An 18,488-nucleotide genomic window follows, 5' to 3' on the forward strand; every position below is an offset into this window, starting at 1 on the left:
ACAGCCTGGGCCGAGAGTGTATTCACCTAGTGAAAAAGGAAGAGCCTTTTACTTGAGTTTCAGGACTATCTCCAGGAAAGCTGACTATCTTGGAGGTCCCTGGATTTTCATGTCCTCTCCTGCAAAATAGGGACAGCATTCTTCCCTCTCTTCCCAAATAATTGTTAGTAGCAAACAAAATAATATACGTGAAACATGAATTGTATGTGACATTAGGTACGCTATGTGTGATATCACCTACAGGCTGTATAAGATGCTTCCCACAAAATTATGTGTGTACCGCATATAATGTATGTACACACATACATGAGTCGTACAATAAGTATTATCATATACAGTGCATGTGGAACTGTAAAGCCAGGCATTCGTAATTGCCTTAGAGGGTGAGTGTTTAGTCTGGTTCTGACCTCTTTGCTCAGATGGCCTTTTTTTTTTTCCTGGCAGGTGGACGTACCATTCACAGAATGAGCTGGGGGGCTCCTCCCACTGGGGCAGGCTCACAAGCTACAGTGGAGGTGGCTACTACTTGGACCTTCCGGGATCTCGACAAGCCAGTGCAGAGGCCCTCCACAGCCTTCAGGAGGGGCTATGGCTGGACAGGGGCACTCGGGTGGTCTTCATCGACTTCTCAGTCTACAATGCCAACATAAATCTTTTCTGTATTCTGAGGTGAGTCCCCTTCCCCCATGGCATCTCCCTGTCGGTGCTTCCTGGTCCCTCTGATGTACTTGAGATGGTTCCCCACCAGGCACCCTAGGTTGGGTGTGAAGAGCCAGGGAAGTAGGAGGGACTGTCCCAGCCCAGTCCCCTCTAGCTGACTCACCTTCCTCACAGACTGGTAGTTGAGTTCCCAGCTACGGGAGGGACCATCCCGTCTTGGCAAATCCGCACGGTTAAGCTGATCCGCTATGTGAGTAACTGGGACTTCTTCATCGTGGGCTGTGAGGTCATCTTCTGTGTCTTCATCTTCTACTATGTGGTGGAGGAAATCCTGGAAATCCACATGCATCGGCTTCAGTACCTCAGAAGCATCTGGAACATTCTGGACCTGGTGGTCGTCATGGTGAGGGACTTGGGACATACTTGGGGAGACTGCTTTGATAGGGGGCCTGAGTTCTTCCTTTTGGAGGCTCAAGACCTCCTTTTGACTTTATAGAAGCACTGTGCCAAGTCTCCTGGGGGCTCAGACCTTGGGAAGTCTTGCTTTCCACGTCTCCTCTCCTCCTCACCTGTGAAGGGGCCCTCCATCTTCCTTTGGTATCAGAACAGATGTGAATCTATTCTGAACCTCTTCTGCTTTTTGTTTTATGACCTGACCTCTTGCGAACGCTGCTGTCTTCTCTTTTCTATTTGAATCCTCCTGTGGGTGTTCATCTTTGAACTTAAGATTCCCTGTCTTCTCTGACATTTCCCCGTGACTCGTGCGTGGCAGCTCTCGTTTGTGGCTGTGGGTTTCCACGTATTCCGAACCCTGGAAGTAAACCGACTGATGGGAAAGCTCCTGCGGCAGCCAGACACGTATGCAGACTTTGAGTTCCTGGCCTTCTGGCAGACGCAGTACAACAACATGAATGCTGTTAACCTTTTCTTCGCCTGGATCAAGGTACATGGGACTTGCCTCCAACCTCCACCACAAGGTTCTGTTTACATTCCTCTTTATGGGCCTCGTTTTTTCCACTGGAAGGACGCTGCTGTTTGAAAGCCATTCTGAGCTCAGGCATTAGGTGCAGGACTCCGTCTCCCCAGCAGGGCCTCCGGCTCTCTGCCTGACTCCATCTGGATGGTGTCTTTAGACATAGACACCCCCAAACACACTTGATATATGGCCCTTGACACAGCTCCCTGCTAGCTCTCCCCTCCCTGTGCTATAGAAATAATTAAGTATTGTTTTCCCATTCATATGGTAGGCCAAATGAAAAAGAAGCATCTTTTTTTTTTTTGTATTTAGCATTGGTGTTTTGCCTGCATGTATGTCTGTGTGAGGGTGTCAGATCTCAGAGTTACAGACAGTTGTGAGCTGCCATGTGGGTGCTGGGAATTGAACCCGGGTCCTTTGGAAGAGCAGTCAGTGCTTTTAACCACTGAGCCATCTCTCCAGCCCCCAGAGAAGCATCTTTTAAGTGCCTGGTTTCAACAAATTATGAACACCTGTCCTGGAAGCCCCCCCCCCTCCATCTATTCCCCAAGGGCTATACAGCCTTTGTTCTCCCTGAGTAAAGTGGAACTAGTTCCTGGAGTGGTTGGTCTCTGTCCTGCTTAAGGCCTTCTTCAGTGGCCTGGTGGCCATCAGCCCTCCAGGGAAGAGGAGAGCCACAGTCTTCCTTGTCTGATTGGACACCGTCTGTGGCCTCTGTCAGTCCCTGGAATATCCCATGCTTCTCCATCTGTCCCTGGAGTATCCCATGCTTCTCACCTTCTTGCAGATATTCAAGTACATCAGCTTCAACAGGACCATGACCCAGCTCTCCTCCACACTGGCTCGCTGCGCCAAAGACATCCTGGGCTTCGCTGTCATGTTCTTCGTTGTCTTCTTCGCCTATGCGCAGCTCGGCTACCTGCTTTTTGGGACCCAAGTGGAAAACTTTAGCTCTTTTGTCAAGTGCATGTGTGTCCTGCCCCCCCTACCCCTGGGTCCCTCACCCCGCCCCCTTCCAGAGTGTGTGTAACCTTGGGGAAGAGAGGTGGAGCTGTATGGGTGTGTCAGTGTTTAAAGTATCTGAGAGTGTCCCAAAGTTCAGGTGTGCGCTCAAGTAATTTACACACCTGCTGGTTCTATTATATTGGGTCTATTGTATGAGGTGCAGTGAGGGGGGTCTGTTTGCAGTTAGGAAAGTGAGATGGGGTATGACTTGGGGCAAATGTTTGGCTAGGCTCTGGGTGAGGCCCAGATATGCTCTCTCAGTTTCACTCAGTTCCGGATAATCCTCGGGGACTTTGATTACAATGCGATCGACAGTGCCAACCGAATCCTAGGCCCTGTGTACTTCGTCACCTTCGTCTTCTTTGTCTTCTTCATACTCCTGGTGAGGGTCCCTCTGAGGGGGGGGGTTGCATAGAGGGCCTGCAAGGTGGGGTTTTGACCCCACAGGCCTTCCACTTTGGATTATAAACAGTTTCTCACGGCATGGGGGAAGTGTGTGTTGGGGGGTTCTTTGGGGTTTTCTGGGAGTCAATTAATGGAACAACGGATACCAGATGGCCAGATGCTGTGAGGGGCATAAAGAAACCACAGATTCTCCCAGGAAAACCATCTCCTCTTCACGCTCTGGAGCCTTCAGAATCTGTCTTCTCAGAGGCCCCTTCCTCTGCGGAGGTCATGGTGGTTTCTCCTGCCAGTGTTTGTGGTAGCTCTCTTCATGACAACCAGGAAATACCTGAGCTTTATTTCTTTTTAATGTTTTAAAAGATTTGTTTAATTTAGTTTATGTGTATGTATTTTTGCTTGCATGTATGGTGCCTGCAGAGGTGAGAAAAGGGAGGTGGGTCTCCCCAGATGTGGAGTTACAGATGGCTGTGAGCCGCGGTGTGGGTGCTCTGGTCATCTGCAAGAGAAACAAGTGTTATTAAGCACCAAGCCATCTCTCCAAGCCCCTGAGTCTGGTTTTTATTAATATTAACAAAATGTGTCCTTATTGATTAGCTGAAGGAGACACAGGCAAGGAATTGGGGTCGATGGTAAAGAAGAGAGCGCATTTGTACAATAGTGGCTCCAGTGAGTTTTAGAGGGGAGGTCTATGCCTCACGCTGGGATGTCTTGATGTTTAGAAAGGTTACTGCAGCATCTGAGACCGAGGAACCTCCGGTTGATGAGGGAACATGGTCTGTCATTAACAGAAATGTGCCAAGAGACAGATTCTCAGGCTCTTGAGAGGCAGGTGTGGGTGGGACTTAGGATAAGAGGTGGGGCCTGGACTACATAGCAAGTTCTAGGATAGCCAGGGATATATAGAAAAATCCTGCCTCAAAACCCCAAAACAAGCCAAAATGCCCGTGTCCCTACCTTATCTGTTAGAACATGTTCCTGGCCATCATCAATGACACATACTCAGAGGTCAAGGAGGAGCTGGCGGGCCAGCAGGATGAGTTACAGCTTTCTGACCTCCTGAAACAGGTGACTACTCAGTCTCTTTGAGCAGCATATCTACATCTGGGCTTGGGTCTAAGGCGCTGTGCCATGGTAGGCGGGTCTTGACTGGGGCAGGCGCCTGCACTCTTGAATGCCTTTGACCTGTACCGAGGGGCTTGGGGTCTTTAGATGAAGAGGGTGGGGGGAATGTGCTGAGGGCCCCGTGAGGCCTTCCACCTGATTCCTTTCTCTTTCAGAGCTACAACAAGACCCTCCTAAGGCTGCGCCTGAGGAAGGAGCGGGTTTCTGATATGCAGAAGGTCCTGAAGGGCAGGGAGCCGGAGATCCAGTTTGAAGATTTCACCAACACCTTGAGGGAGTGAGCAAACAGAGATCCAACGTTCCTTGAAATTGGTCTAAATGTTTGTGACCCTCAACTATACATTCTTTGCTGATAAGCCTTGGCCTATGGGCCCGTGATCTTGACTTAGGGGCTCCTGACCTTCAGAACTGTGACCTTGCTTTACAGATCTGCATAGCTTATACATATTCTGGGCTTTGTTGAACAACTCTTACACTTAATGTAACAGTATAATTATCCTAATATATATATGTTCCCTACCCAAAATATTGGGTAAATACATTGTGAGGGGCATCTGTAGACCAGGCCTGAGTAGGGGATGACATCACTAAATGAGACAAAATCCTCTTTCTCCCAGGAGCTCCAAGGCACATGAGCCAATAAGCCAAGACACAGACTAAGTTCAAGAACAGAAGTGACTTGAAGAGAGAGAGGCATGGAATATAGAGAGTTATCAATCCCCTTTGAGATTAAAGGAAGGCTTCCAGGGAGAGGTGATGACTGTAAGGGTTTAGGAGAGTGCCTAGCTTACAAGTGGACAAGCAGAGGAAGGCCAGTGTGACAGTAGAACATTGGTAAGATATCAAGTGAAGCTGGGCGTGGTGGTGCATGCCTTTAGTCTCAGCACTTGGGAGGTTGAGGCAGGTGGGTCTTTGTGAGTTCGAGGCCAGCCTGGTCTACAAAGAGAGTTCCAGGACAGTCAAGGCTGCACAGAGAAACCCTGTCTCAAAAAAAGGGTACTGGGAATTGAACTCAGGACCTCTGGAAGAGCAGACCATGCTCTTAACCACTGAGCCACCTCTCCAGCCCTTAGGAGGGACTTTAAAGGAAGGAATTGGTGCTGTTGGATGTGCATTTTCTATTACATTTTATTATTTTTGAGCTGGGTCTTACTTTAGTACCCAGGTTCACCTTGAACTTGACTTCGTTCTTCTAGCCTCAGCTTCCCAAATACCTAAGAGTTAGTAGGCATTTTCCTCCACGCTCAGATACTAAACTTGCACTTAAAATGTTAATTACTCTTGTTATGGAGGATGGGTTTTAGGAGTAGGGAGTGAAAGGGAAGCTATAGCTGTTGGGGTGGCAGCAGGTTATTTGGGGGCAGAGAAAGGCACTAATCTCTGTGTGAGACCCTGAGGTCCTAACTTAAGCAGCGAGAGTCAGGACATGAAGAAGAAATGAAAGAACCTGTTGAGAGTAGAATCGCTAAGCCCTGAAGATCCTGCCTTTTCCACGCGATCCTCTTCTCCAGAAAGCAAGACTCAGAGGTCAAGACTCTTTTTTAAAAAAAAATAGGGTCTCTCTGTGTAGAGACTCCCTAGACCAGGCTGGCCTCGAACTCACAGCAATCCACCTGCCTCTGCCTCCCAAGTGCTGGGATTAAAGGCGTGCACCACCAAGCTTAGCTTGAGGTCAGGACGCTTACAAGAATCTAGTACAAGGGCGGGGAGTCCGTGTTTGGACGGTGACAGTTGCTTCATCACCCTGTGTTTCTTAGACTGGGGCATGCGGAGCACAAGGTCTCTGAGCTCACGGCCGCCTTCACCAGGTTTGATCGGGATGGGAATCAGATTCTGGATGAGAAGGAGCAGGATCGGATGCGACAAGGTCTGGAAGATGAGCGGGTGAGCAGGACTGATTGGTGGAGAGGAAGTATATATAAACCCGTCCCTCTCTTGTCCTCCCTCCCCAGCATACCCAAACCAAATCCAAGTTGAATGGCCATCCTCCCACGAGCAAGAAAGAACTCTCTAGAATAATAGTTCCCAAACTGCTGCATATTACATATTCAGGAGAGCCTTTAAACACCCTCATTCTCAGGCCCCACGTCCTAGACTAATCAGATTGGAAGCTCTGGGTGGTAGGGCTAAAACATTAGAACTTTCTAAAGATTTCCAAGGTGGTTCCAGCACACAGCCATGGCTCTGCAAAACAGACCAGCTCCCAAGATAATCCCTTGGTAATCCTCTATGAGCACTTGTTTCTTGGAATTTTGAAATTTTATCCTATGATGCCGGCCCCAACCCCATTCCATATAGGTGAGATAGGGAAGGGCAGAGGGAAGAAAAGAGAGAGAGAGAGAGAAAAAAAAAGCTCAAGGCTGGCGTTGGGGTAAACGTGGGTGACTTTCCAGCCTCATCTTCTCTGCTCTAATATCTATTTCTGGATCAGGTGGCCCTCAGTGCTGAGATTAAGAACCTAGGCCAGTCCATTGGCAACTGCCAAGCAGGCGAACTGGGCACCGAGGCTGCTGGAGGAGGAGGAGGAGGAGGAGGAGGAGGAGGAGGAGGAGGAGGAGGAGGAGGGGTTTCTGGAGAAGAATTCTACAGGTATGTGGAGGCAAGGATCCAGGGATGGCTGTCTGCGACATTTTCTCTTGAGACTCTTTCCACAACTCCCCAATTGCCTTTCCTAGTCCAGGAGGGAGTTCCTGTTCCCCTGAAATTTGCCTACAAGGTTGGGCCTCACTGTCCTCACTTCCATGCAGACAAACCCCACTGTACTGTATCTAATACAATACAATTGCCACGCATGTGCCCAGACACCATCCCTGCTTCCCTGGTCTCTCTCAAATCTCACGCAGGCTCACAAGGAGAGTTCTGCAGCTGGAGAGTGTTCTAGAAGGAGTTGTGTCCCAGGTTGATGCTGTGGGCTCAAAGCTGAAGATGTTGGAGAGGAAGGGGGCGCTGGCTCCCTCCCCAGGAAGGGTGAGTGCCCTTCAGTTAGAATCCATCTTACAGAGGACATTCTAGAAAGACCTGTGGAGTATGTCTGTGGAGATGGGGGTGGAGGGCTGGCCCAGAACTTGCTTAAGTCAGCCCCTAGACTACCTTGACCTTATAGGAGGGTCTTTGTCTTAGTTTCTTTGAGTTGTTAAAATAAAAGATCAGGCTGCTAATAAACAACAGGAGTATGGTTGGGAAGCCGGGAAGTCTAAGACCAAGCTTACTAAAAGTTCAGGATCTGGTGGAAAGCCAGCTTCTTGCTTCATGGACCACTGAATCCTTGATGTGTTCTCATGGTGGCAGGAAAAGGGTGCTAATTCCCTTTATAAGGACTCTACACTCATGACATCATGACCCACCAAAGGCCTCGTTTCCTAGTACCGTCATGTTGGGGGTTAGCATGTCAGCATATGATTTGGGGGGGAGACACAAACATTTGTCTAATGCAACCAAGGTTCTCTGTAATTAGGTGCAGAGAAAAAGAAATTAATTACTCCTTCAAAGGAGCTCTTCCTTTTTCTTCCAACAGGAGGAGCCAGCTGTCTGGGGGAACCTGTATACTCAGTCTTAACTGTCACTTCAGCCCCCTGGGGAGGGGCAGGAGAATGGAAAAAGATCCTAGAGAGTCAGACAGCACGTTCCTCTCTCTGTGACTTCCCAGAAGCCTCTTCTCCATATGTGCCCCCGACTTCTAGGGCAGCATGTCCCATGATAGCTGCTGTGGAGTCTCACCCTGTGTCTGGCCTTTTGAACCGGTGTCTTTGTGCGTAGCTGGGCAGCATGCTTAGGCTTGCCCCTTGGTGTTTGTGTATACAGTCACACAGCTCTGGAGAGCAGCACTTCCTACCTGGCTTCTCACGTCCCCTGCATTTACTTCCGCTGTAGTGACTAACATCAATAACAAACAAGAGACAGGAAGAGATGGCAGTGCCTCTCCTGAAGAACTCAGAGAGCTGTGATTGGTCAAAAGGTAGAAGCCCAAAGAGTAGGCCATGGATATGTCTTCCTACTACAGTCCAGTAGCCCTTACTCTTCCTTTTACACACACCCACTGGCAGGTGGGGGTGGATGTGGGGGTATTCTCTTCCCTCACAGGAGTTTCCCTGTAAGAGAGGAAAGGAGACTCCTGTGTACAGATTCCGACAGAGGTGATAAGAGTGACGTCAGTGAAGGCTCTTCTGGAGCAGCCTGCCTTCTGAATCTGATGTTCCACTGAATACCTGGAACCGAGGGGACGTCACACCGGGAAGCAGAAACAGAACCTGAAGGGAATCAAGGAAGCAACGATAACAGGATGCATTGACCTTTGGACTAATAAGTGGTGGTCTCGGGCCCTTTGGACTAATAAGTGGTGGTCTGTGGGCTTTGGACTAATAAGTGGTGGTTTCTGGTTCTGTTCATCAGAGGATGGCACAGGGTTCCACAGTGAATGCCAATAAAAGCCTTTAGAAAACCAGATCTTCTCGTTTACTCCTGGGGTTGTAGAGAGAGGACAGAAGGACTCTCTGGAAGGTCCAGAGTGGGAGCCATGCCAATGTCAAGGAGCTTGGTTATCCAAGGGGTCTTCAAATAAGAAGCCCTGGCTCACGGGAGTGTTAGAAATAACAGGCACCGTGATTAGGCTGCAGAAAGGAGACAAGACACCTAGGGAGAATCAGTCCTCAGAGGGGAGACAGTCAGGTTAGGAAAGCTTAGGAGTAGGGGCAGCTGTGTGGTGTGGTGTGCAGGGTGTGTGTGTGTGTGTGTGTGTGTGTGTGTGTGTGTGTGTACATGTGCACAAGCATGAGTGGCTGGAGGATAACCAAGAATAAGTCAAAAAACTCTTACTCCAAGATTTTGGATGCTCAGGAGCTTGCATCCTGAAACCTCCGGCACACTTCGTTCCCCTCTTCAGTGACCTTCATTCCCCCACACTCTGCGCCTTCCATTGCTCCTCTGTACATTTTTCTCATTCATCTCCTTCCCTCTCACCTGTTCTCACATCCCCTTAAGTAGTCCATAAACCTCAGAGACCTGGCAACCACCAGGTACAATCAAGACAATCTATGGGTCAACAACGGTGAATGACTTCTTTAAAAAAGGTCTTTTCAATTAAACAGCATTAGGGGCTAGCTTGCAGTTCAAGAAACATGAGTCAGAGAGTTGATATCAGCCCAAGGCTGATGCGAAGCAGGAGAGGACAGTTAGGATGAAGAATCAAGGCTGAAGCTTGTGTGAGACAGTTTGTAAAAGCATTTCTTTTGCAATTCCTAAATCTTTTACAAATCCTAAAAAAGATTCCTTAAGCAATTCTTTCGTGAGCAAAACATGTCAGGGTTGCTGGTGTTTTGGGAGGAGGCCACCTATCTCCAGTCCTTTCAGCTGACAAGTTATGGGTGGGGTTCACTATGGGGACCACTATCCAAGGCAGGCTGGAACAAGCCAAGTAGCAGTTTTAGAGCTATAGCTGCACGAATGAACGCCTCATCAACACCAGGTATTGTGAATCTCAGCAATGGCCTGATTCGCAATAGCCTGCCTTAGCTTCAGTTTTGGCTTCATGCTTGCACTTTGATAAAAGGTCATTATCTGAGGCGTGACTCTAGCAAGATGAGCAAAGCGAGGGGCCAGCTAGCAAGGAGGGGGGCGGGGCACCCGCGGTGCGCACGCGCAGACGTCCCAGAACCGGAAGCCGCGTTGGGCCGGCCATGGCGGCGGCTGCGGAGGGCGTCCCTGCGACGCGACGCGAGGAGCCGCCTCGAGGTATTACCCGGCGTGGATGGAGATGAAGCCGCTGTTGGGGGGTTCTCGAATGCGGGAGCGGGTGCACCAGTCTGCCTCGTCAGGGCACTGAGATGAAGGTCTCGCCCCTGTGGAAGGGAACGGAGTTCGCGCTTCGGGTGGGCGAGTGGGAAGTGGGGGGCTTGAGATTATGGCAGGTGGGGAACGAAGGCGACATGACGGCACAAGTGCAGGTTTGAAGGGGCGCAGGAAAAGGCCGCTTTGGCTGGGTTAGGTCTGGGAATAGGACACTTACTCACCTTTCAACCCCCACCTCCACCTCCGCCTTGGCCAGATGATGCTGCGGTGGAGACAGCTGAGGAAGCGAAGGAGCCCGCCGAAGCGGACATCAATGAGCTCTGCCGGGACATGTTCTCCAAAATGGCCACATACTTGACTGGGGAACTGACAGGTGAGACGCCGCCCTGGCCGATCCCGGTTGTGCAATTGCGTTTGGCTCTGCAGAAGAAACCTCTGTCAGTGGTTGAATGGGAAGAAAAGAGGCCCCTTCTTTCCCTAGGGTAGCTCACCAAGCACTTTAGAAAACACAGATCTGCAGGCCTCCTGTAGTAAGGATGGCTAACAAGGATTCTGGACTATTAGTTAAGAAGTGCCGCCCTGGGGAGGTGTATTTTAAGCACGATTGTGAAGGAAACGGGAAAGGGCGAAACGATACAATTGGTAAAAGAGCTGAAGTAAGCAAGTGATTTGGTTAGTCTGGAGATTTGCAGATCCACCCTTGGGACACGGTTAGATTTAGTTTAGTGTGCCTGCACCTGTGTGTGTGTATGTTTGTGTGTGTGTGTAAGGTAGTGTCAGAAAGTGGAGTCTGGGTTATGTGGACTGTCATAAGAATTTATATTGTTTCACTTCTTTGAAATTAAAAAAAAAGTTACACTTACTTTGTGTGTGTGTGTGTGTGTGTGTGTGTGTGTGTGTGTGTGCACGCGTAGTGTCATAGGACAATCCCTGAGAGTTGGCTCTCTTTTTATACTACATAGATCTGGAGGACCACACTCAGATCTGCAAGCTTGGTAGCAAGTGCCATCTCATAGGCCTTACCCCCAGGACTTTTCTGTGAGCTCAATTGTGAACCACAATCTATGAGGAAAGGCTTGGTAAAGAAGTTAGGGGATTTTAAGTCACCGACTTATCGGCCTGATTTTCTTTTTGATTATCATTTCTTTTTGAGCAAGAGACCACGTAGCAAAATTCAGATTTGTGGTTTCTCGATGCAAATTTTGAAGTTGTCAATAGTAACTCACCGTGTTGTTTGTTTGTTTTTCGTTTGTTTGTTTTTCCAGAACTTCCCTTGGCTAGAGTTTTGCATCCTTTTTTGTTTGTTTGTTTGTTTGTTTTTGTTTTTTCAAGACAGGGTTTCTCTGTGTAGCCTTGGCTGTCCTGGACTTGCTTTGTGTAGACCAGGCTGGCCTCGAACTCAAAACTATCCGCCTGCCTCTGCTTCCCAAGTGCTGGGACTAAAGGCCTGCGCCACCACGCCTGGCTGAGTTTTGCATCCTTTTAAAAGGACCGTATGATTCGGTTTGCTGATTCCTCTCTTTTGGTATGATCTAGCCAGCTTTGCCATTTATCACTGTTGTTTTACTGCTGTTTTTTTTTTTTCAGCTGTTGCAGTTTAGAAATGTTTTTCTTTGTCAGTGCCTGAAAACTAGTAAAGAGAGAGTGCTGGTCTGAGAGGGAGAATATTCCCTCTGTAGAAGTGAATACATTTCCTTGTCTGTGATGTAAACACTTGTGTTAGTCTATCCATTTACATCCTTTTGCTGGCTTCCAAGTGTGTGGCCCTTGCTTCAGAGAGATTGGTATTTGGTAGCGGAGGAGAGAGACCTGGGACAGAGGAGTGTGGGAGGCTGAGGCAAAGTAAAGATAAAAAGAATGAAACAGAGACAGTGAACACAGAAGTAGACCAGAGCGTGTGTTGAAGTGGGGATTGAGCTGCCTAAGATACTTGTGAGGTTTTAAGTGGGGGCCAACCAAAACAGGGAAGCAGAAGAGAGAGGCCCTGTTTCTGTGGGAAACCGTCTCAGTTTTGGCTTGGCTGTAGCTGTTACTGAAACACTCTGCTGGGTTTCCTCAGGACACTCAGGTGCCTCGTGCCATATGAGGCCAGAGCTCAGAGGCTGATCTTTGCAGAGGAGTCACGTGCGTGGTGTGTGGGCGGGAGCTATGCAGAATAAGACTGGCAAGGAGAAGCTTGCAGGCGCCTCTCTTCTGGGCCTAGGCCGACATCTCTGGAAGTGGAGCAGCGCCACTGAACCCAGGGCTTTGCCTATGCAGAGTGATTACTTTGTCCTGTGAGCTAATTTGCAGCCCCTGATAATTCTTTGAAAGATAATTCCTCAAAGTCCCAGAGTTTCTAAGTGGTTATAAATCTCAGTGAAACCAGAGTTATTTCTCAGTATTGCCATTCCTGCTTGTACAAATGCTTTTTTTTAAATGAACATTTTAATTTACTAATTTGGTGTGCGTGTGTGCACGTGCCTGTGTGCGGAGCTGTGTGCCGTAGCTTGCGTGTGGAGGTTGGAGACAGATTCTGGGAGTCAGTTCTCTGCTTTTACCATATGAGTTCTAAGGATTGATTGTTGTACAGGCAGGGGGACCTGAATTCTGGGGAGGTGAAAGTAGGAGGATTTCTGGGGAGGCAGAGGCAGGGGGATTCTTGGAACTTGTTGGCCACTCTAGCTAAATTGGTGAACTCCAATTTCAGTGAGAAATCTTGTCTGAAAAAGTAAAGTAGGCAGCAGTTGAGAAAGACTCATTGACCTCTAGTCTGCACACATCTATGTGTGTACACACTGATACTATATATACACACACATGTGTATATAAAAGGTTTAGATCTTTAGTTGATGCTATATATAGTATGATAAATACCTACATTATATATATATGTATGTATATATATAAAATTGTTATTATTATAATTTAATGTACTTCTCTTGAGGCAGGGTTTCTCTATAGCCCTGGCTGTCATGGAAGTCACCCTGTAGGCCAGGCTGGGCTTGAACTCAGAGATCTGCGTACCTCTATCTCCTGAGTGCTGGTATTAAAGATGTATGCCACCACTGTTCAGCTTGTTGTTATTGTTGTTGTTGTTGGTTTTTTCCTGAGACAGGGTTTCCCTGTGTAGACTTGGCTATCCTGGACTCACTTTGTAGACCAGGCTGGCCTTGAACTCACATCAATCCACCTGCCTCTGCCTCCCGAGTGCTGGGATTAAAGGCGTGTGCCACCACACCCAGCCCAGCTTGTTGTTGTTGTTGTTGTTTTTAATACTATAGAAGTACCAAAATATTTTGCCTCTCTTTTCTTAAACATGAGTTTACCATTTGGGGGGGGGGGTTGTTTGTTTTTGTTTTTTTGTTTTTCTAACCGTGAAGCAAACTCTTCTAGATCTTGCTCAGTTTAGTTTGCTGAATGCTGCCTCAGTTTCTGCATGGATATATAAGCTAAGTATAAATGTCACAGATTGAAAGTAGCCTGCTCTTTTGACATTCCCTGGGGTCCTCCCTTGAACTTCTGGATTCCCTCCCTGAGCTCCTTTGACCTGAATTTCTGTATTCTAGTAACTGCAGACAAATTACAGGTCCCCTGTCTTCTGTTTATTTCAAAGCCACCAGCGAAGACTATAAACTCCTGGAAAATATGAATAAGCTGACAAGCTTGAAGTACCTTGAAATGAAAGATATTGCTATAAACATCGGCAGAAACCTAAAGGACTTAAACCAGAAATGTGAGTGCTAATTTTCATCACTCAAATAAGATCTACTTGTACTTCGTGTTCTTTAAATCTTAGGGCCAAAGCGAGCAGGGCACAGCTCATCCCTGCCTCCTGGGAGCTCGTGTTTCAGGAAGCGCCGCTATCCAGGGGAGTTTCTTCCATTCTGAAGAGGAGTGTGCTTTCTTGGGACAGTTGCTTCTGCTTCTAAACCTTGCTTTTAGTCGGTGTATTCCTAGAAGTAAAGTGGACAGATGAGAGTCTAGTGAGTTGATTTAGGAAGCAAAGTCTCCAAAGCACTGCTTTATAAGCCGAAAATCTATATATTGAAAATGTTTGATTAGAGTGGTCTGATTTATTTTTCCACTGAAGCATGCCCTTTGTCACCAGGACAGCCTTGGTATGGGCATGCCCAAGATGTAGACTCAGCAGCAGAGACATTGCTTAAGAAATAAAACCAGAGCCGGGCATGGTGACGCACGCCTTTAATCCCAGCACTCAGGAGGCAGAGGCATGTGGATCGCTGTTGAGTTCGAGGCTAGAGCCTGGTCTACAAAGTGAGTCCAGGACAGCCGAGGCTAACACAGAGAAACAAACAACAACAACAAAAAGAAATAAAATCCGAGATTAAGAGCATTTTCTAATCTTTCAGAGGTCCTGTGTCCAATTCCCAGCACCCACATGGTGGCTCACAACCATCTATAATGAGATTTGGTGCCCTCTTCTGGTGTGCAGGCATACCTGTGGGCAGAACATTGTATGCATAATAAATACATCTTTAAAAAAAAAAGAAAGAAAAAAAGAAAAGAAATAGGAACGTTAGAGGGAAGGAAAGTCAGAAGAGGGGAACGGCTGGCTTTAGCTGGCTGCTGATGTGCCCCATGAGTCAGCCGTGTCTTCCCAGAGCCTCAGCCCTGCTAGTGACCCTCATGTCACCCACCCTGCTCTTTGTTAGGCGTAGCAGGAGAAGCGCTAGCTTTCTTACCTTCTGCTCTTCCTCTACACTTGCTGACAATGTACTGGCATGTGGTTCGTTTTTCAAGATGCCGGACTACAGCCATATCTGGATCAGATCAACATGATCGAGGAGCAAGTAGCAGCTCTCGAGCAGGCAGCCTACAAGTTGGATGCTTATTCCAAAAAACTGGGTAATCATTTTTACTTCTATTTTGATCCTTTATGATTTATTTTCTAAATGTTTCGCCTGCACATATGTATGTACAGCACATGTGGGCTGTACTTGTAGAGGTCAGAAAAGGCCATTGGATTCCCTGGAATTGGAATTACGAATAGTTCGGAGCTGCCATGAGGATGCTAGGATTGAACCTGGGCCCTCTGGAAGAGCAGCCAGTGGTCTTAACCACTGAGCCATCTCTCCAGCCCTTTTGTTTTGTTTGATGACAAGTACTTAGCTAGGCATGGTGATTCATATCAGGAAGCTGATGCAGGAGAACTGTAAATTCATATTCAAGTCAGGTTATATAGTGGGCATGTCTCAAAATTAAAAACAAATAAAACTTGAGGAATTCAATATGTACTAAATAGCCTTTCTGTACTTATTGACTTATTGAGCACCACTCTGAGTGACTTGCATACACTGTCTTCTTTATTCTTGGTGAGGTGATTTTTGTTTTATTTTATTTTGGTTTTTGGTTTTTAGAGTCAGGGTTTCTCTGTGTAGCCCTGACTATCCTGGAACTCACAATTTAGACCAAGATGGCCTTGAACTCACAGAGATCCTCACCTTTACCTCACAAGCACTTAAAGGCATTTGTCACCATGCCTGGCAGCTTTTTAAATTTTTAAAAAAATTTTTTTCACCCTCTAGGGAAGGCAACTGTGGTTTGAGAGGCAGAGTAACTCGCTTAAGGATACAGAGCTGGAAAGCGCATGGCAGAGACATAAATCAGGTGTCTGATTACAGTGCAGAGCTCCGTGTTGGTTCAACATGCTGGATTATCGTTAGAAATGTAGATACATATGTCTTTCAATAATGGACTTGGTGGTAATGTGTTTTCATGAAAATTTGCTTTTAGTGTTGCTTGCTGGCGCTGTCTATTACCTACACGGTAAGACACAGTGAACGCATTGTTATCCCAGATGGCTTTTACAGGTTCTCTTATTTTTATGGCTGCTCCTGGCTGACTGCTCAAGAGAGTGGTCTATAAACTGCTATTTAACAGGAGTAGTGATCAACAGTTTCAGTATTTATAGTCACATTTAGTACATGTTTGCTGAGAGCCTCACCATAGAGAAGGCATCACATCAGGTGCTTTGGAGATTTTAAAAGCCAAAAAAGAGTTGGGTGTGGTGGCATGTGCCTGTACTCCTCCCTTGGGAGGTAGAAGCAAGGACATCAGGAGTTCAAGACTAGCCAACCCAAGCTGTCTGAAAATATGTTAAAAAAAAAAAATCTTAGCAGTAGGCTTACTTGATGACATTTAAACTCTGTATGTTTAGGCTTTTGTATCTTTCCAAATTGCTTCCCAAAGTGAGAGATAAGAACATTAAGGACTTGGGGAGAGCTCAGTTGATTGAGTGCTTGCTTGCCAGTCACAATGTCCTGGGCTCAAGAGCACCAGATCCTAACCACCTGAACACGAGGGATGGGAGTCCCGGCGTCAAAGGGCATGGTCAGACATGCTGTAATTCTAGCACTCAGGATGTGGAGGCAGGAAAGTTAGAAGTTCAAGGTCATCCTTGGCTGCGTAGTGAGTTTGAAGCCAGCTTGAGATTTATGAGACCTGTCCAGGCTGGGTGGGTGGGGGTTGGGCATAGGGAGAAGAGAGGAGAAGTGGACATAAAAACAAAAACATGTGTGTGTACTTTTTGAGTATTCCAGTCTGGTTCCTGAAGGTACCTGGGATTGTTCTGGAAGGGCTGCTTCCCAACAGGGCCGGTGCCAGTGGATCTGGCTTCGTTCTGTCTGAGCTATCGGAGCATTGACAGAGTTAGAGCTTACTGCTTGTGGCTTGTGCGCTCAGGCAAGGTGTGCATATTTGAGTCTTTGCAGTTGTGTGGATCCGTGCTCTCTGTATCTGGGCACGTGGTAAGATTGTGAGCACCTTGTGAGCACCAGCATTAAAAGATGTAATTCCTGTTCTTCCCCAAACAGAAGCCAAGTACAAGAAGTTGGAGAAGCGATGAGAACCGTGCTCGTGTGGATCAAGTGCTTTTCATACGGAAGAATGATTTATAGCTACTAAATCCGGAGGCTGATGAATCACCACAGCTCCTCAGAAAACTGCTGGTTCATCCCAAAGCCACGCGATGCTGGGTGAACTGGAGGGCTGTGGCTGCTCCCGAGTCTCCTGAGATAGCAGCTCTCAGAAGCTCACACTCGGAACGCCTCACCCTTTACTTGAACACTTCATCATCTACTCAAGATGGAGACTCTAGAGTTCAGGGCATCCCTGGGCTTGTCAGTACAGTCAAGTGAGAGGTCTGCTTTCTCTGGTACTAGGCAGTTAAGTTAGCACATTATTTTCTAAAGTAGCTGCTTTGCTTTGTTTTGTTTTCTATTCATGATGGTAATGTATTGCTGACAAGATCCTAAATTAAAAAGGCAAACAAAAAAGTGTAGTGTTTGCAACCTATTTATTATCTATGTGGTAGTAATTTGCTTTTCCATAACACACAAGTAACAGAAACCCCTAAAAACAATTCCAAGGCAAGCCTTACAAACTGGACAGAAGCAGAGAGAGGAGTGTTTGATCAAAGCTTAGCGTATGAGGAATTCCCTCCACTTAGGCCCTGGGCGTGCTGAGCAGGTGCTCCACAGGGCTCCCCAGCTCTTTTTATTTTGAAGCTAGGTATTTTTTTTTATTAAATCATTCATATTACATCTCAATTGTTATCCCATCCCTTGTATCCTCCTATTCCTCCTTCCCTCCTGCTTTCACCCTATTCTCCTGCCCTATGACTGAGGGGGGCCTCCTCCCCTGTATATGATCCTAAGGTATCAAGTCTCTTCTTGGTAGCCTGCTATCCCTCCTCTGAGGGCCACCAGGCCTCCCCATCAAGGGGACGTGGTCAAATATGGTGCACCCGAGTTCGTATAAAAGTCAGTCCCCACTCTCCACTCAGTTGTGGAGAATGTCTTGTCCATTGGTTAGATCTGGTTTGGAGTTTGAAGTTTACTGCACGTATTGTCCTTGGCTGGTGTCATAGTTTGAGCAGAACCCCTGGGCCCAAATCCGCCCTTCATAATGTTGTTCTTGTAGGTTTCTAGGGCCCTCTGGATCCTTCTATTTCCCCATTCTCCCATGCTTCTCTCACCAAGAGTCCCAATAGGAGATCCTCTCCTCTGTCCCACTTTCCTGGTAAGTGAAGATTTTCATGGGACGTGCCCCTTGGGCTAGTGTCCAGCTATTCCACTCCTTGGAATATACCCAGAAGATGCTCCAGCACACAACAAGGACATATGCTCAACCATGTTCATAGCGGCTTTATTCATAATAGCCAGAACATGGAAACAGCCTAAGTGTCCCTCAGTAGAAGAATGGATAAAGAAACTGTGGTACATTTACACTATGGAATACTACTCAGCTATTAAAAACAAGGAATTCCTGAAATTTGTTGACAAATGGATTGAACTAGAAATGATCATGAGTGACTTAACCCAGAAGCAGAAAGAGTCAAATGGTGTATACTCACTTATATCTATAGCTAGGTCTTTGTGGGCCTTCTCCTGCAGGGTGAGGTGAGACACCCCCTTCAGGTAAGCCCTGAGTTCGGAAACAGGAAGGTGTCTCCCCCTGCTGGCAGCAGTTCACAAGACTCTGGACCAAAAAGTGTCAAAAGGCTAGTTCCTTTCAGAGACACATTTCAAAGCAA

General features: G+C 47.3%; 2 protein-coding genes across 5 annotated transcripts in view; both read left to right on the forward strand.

Moving 5' to 3' along the window:
• The window catches only part of LOC311587003 (polycystin-2-like protein 1), a 44,957-nt gene extending 35,342 nt beyond the window's left edge, over nt 1-9,615 (forward strand). For all 3 annotated transcript variants that reach the window (XM_084763382.1, XM_084763383.1, XM_084763384.1), the window contains 11 exons: nt 445-669; nt 835-1,063; nt 1,433-1,603; nt 2,424-2,605; nt 2,903-3,023; nt 4,013-4,111; nt 4,324-4,445; nt 5,926-6,052; nt 6,600-6,757; nt 7,012-7,135; nt 7,658-9,615. In XM_084763382.1, the coding sequence (XP_084619508.1) occupies nt 445-669; nt 835-1,063; nt 1,433-1,603; nt 2,424-2,605; nt 2,903-3,023; nt 4,013-4,111; nt 4,324-4,445; nt 5,926-6,052; nt 6,600-6,757; nt 7,012-7,135; nt 7,658-7,924 (1,825 nt within the window). In that variant the 3' untranslated portion in view covers nt 7,925-9,615. The remainder of the gene's footprint in view (nt 1-444; nt 670-834; nt 1,064-1,432; nt 1,604-2,423; nt 2,606-2,902; nt 3,024-4,012; nt 4,112-4,323; nt 4,446-5,925; nt 6,053-6,599; nt 6,758-7,011; nt 7,136-7,657) is intronic.
• A 143-nt stretch (nt 9,616-9,758) lies between these two features.
• On the forward strand, nt 9,759-17,251 carry BLOC1S2 (biogenesis of lysosomal organelles complex 1 subunit 2). 2 transcript variants are annotated; one of them, XM_084763558.1, is made up of 5 exons: nt 9,759-9,895; nt 10,209-10,325; nt 13,548-13,667; nt 14,696-14,800; nt 16,768-17,251. In XM_084763558.1, exons 1-5 carry the CDS (start codon nt 9,841-9,843, stop codon nt 16,797-16,799), a joined length of 429 nt encoding a protein of 142 aa, XP_084619684.1. In that variant the 5' UTR covers nt 9,759-9,840; the 3' UTR covers nt 16,800-17,251. The 2 variants fall into 2 exon arrangements, with proteins under 2 accessions (XP_084619684.1, XP_084619685.1); XM_084763559.1 differs by having other exon boundaries at nt 9,861-9,993.
• Nucleotides 17,252-18,488: the final 1,237 nt, after the last annotated feature.

Source organism: Acomys minous, assembly GCF_964271855.1.
Source record: "Acomys minous genome assembly, chromosome: 2".
NCBI classification, from domain to species: Eukaryota; Metazoa; Chordata; class Mammalia; order Rodentia; family Muridae; genus Acomys; species Acomys minous.

Coding starts and splice junctions, on each gene's coding strand:
- BLOC1S2 (XM_084763558.1), top strand. CDS start 9,841: ATGGCGGCGGCTGCGGAGGGCGTCCCTGCGACGCGACGCGAGGAGCCG. Junction 9,896..10,208: donor ACGCGAGGAGCCGCCTCGAG/GTATTACCCGGC, acceptor CGCCTTGGCCAG/ATGATGCTGCGGTGGAGACA. Junction 13,668..14,695: donor AAAGGACTTAAACCAGAAAT/GTGAGTGCTAAT, acceptor TCGTTTTTCAAG/ATGCCGGACTACAGCCATAT.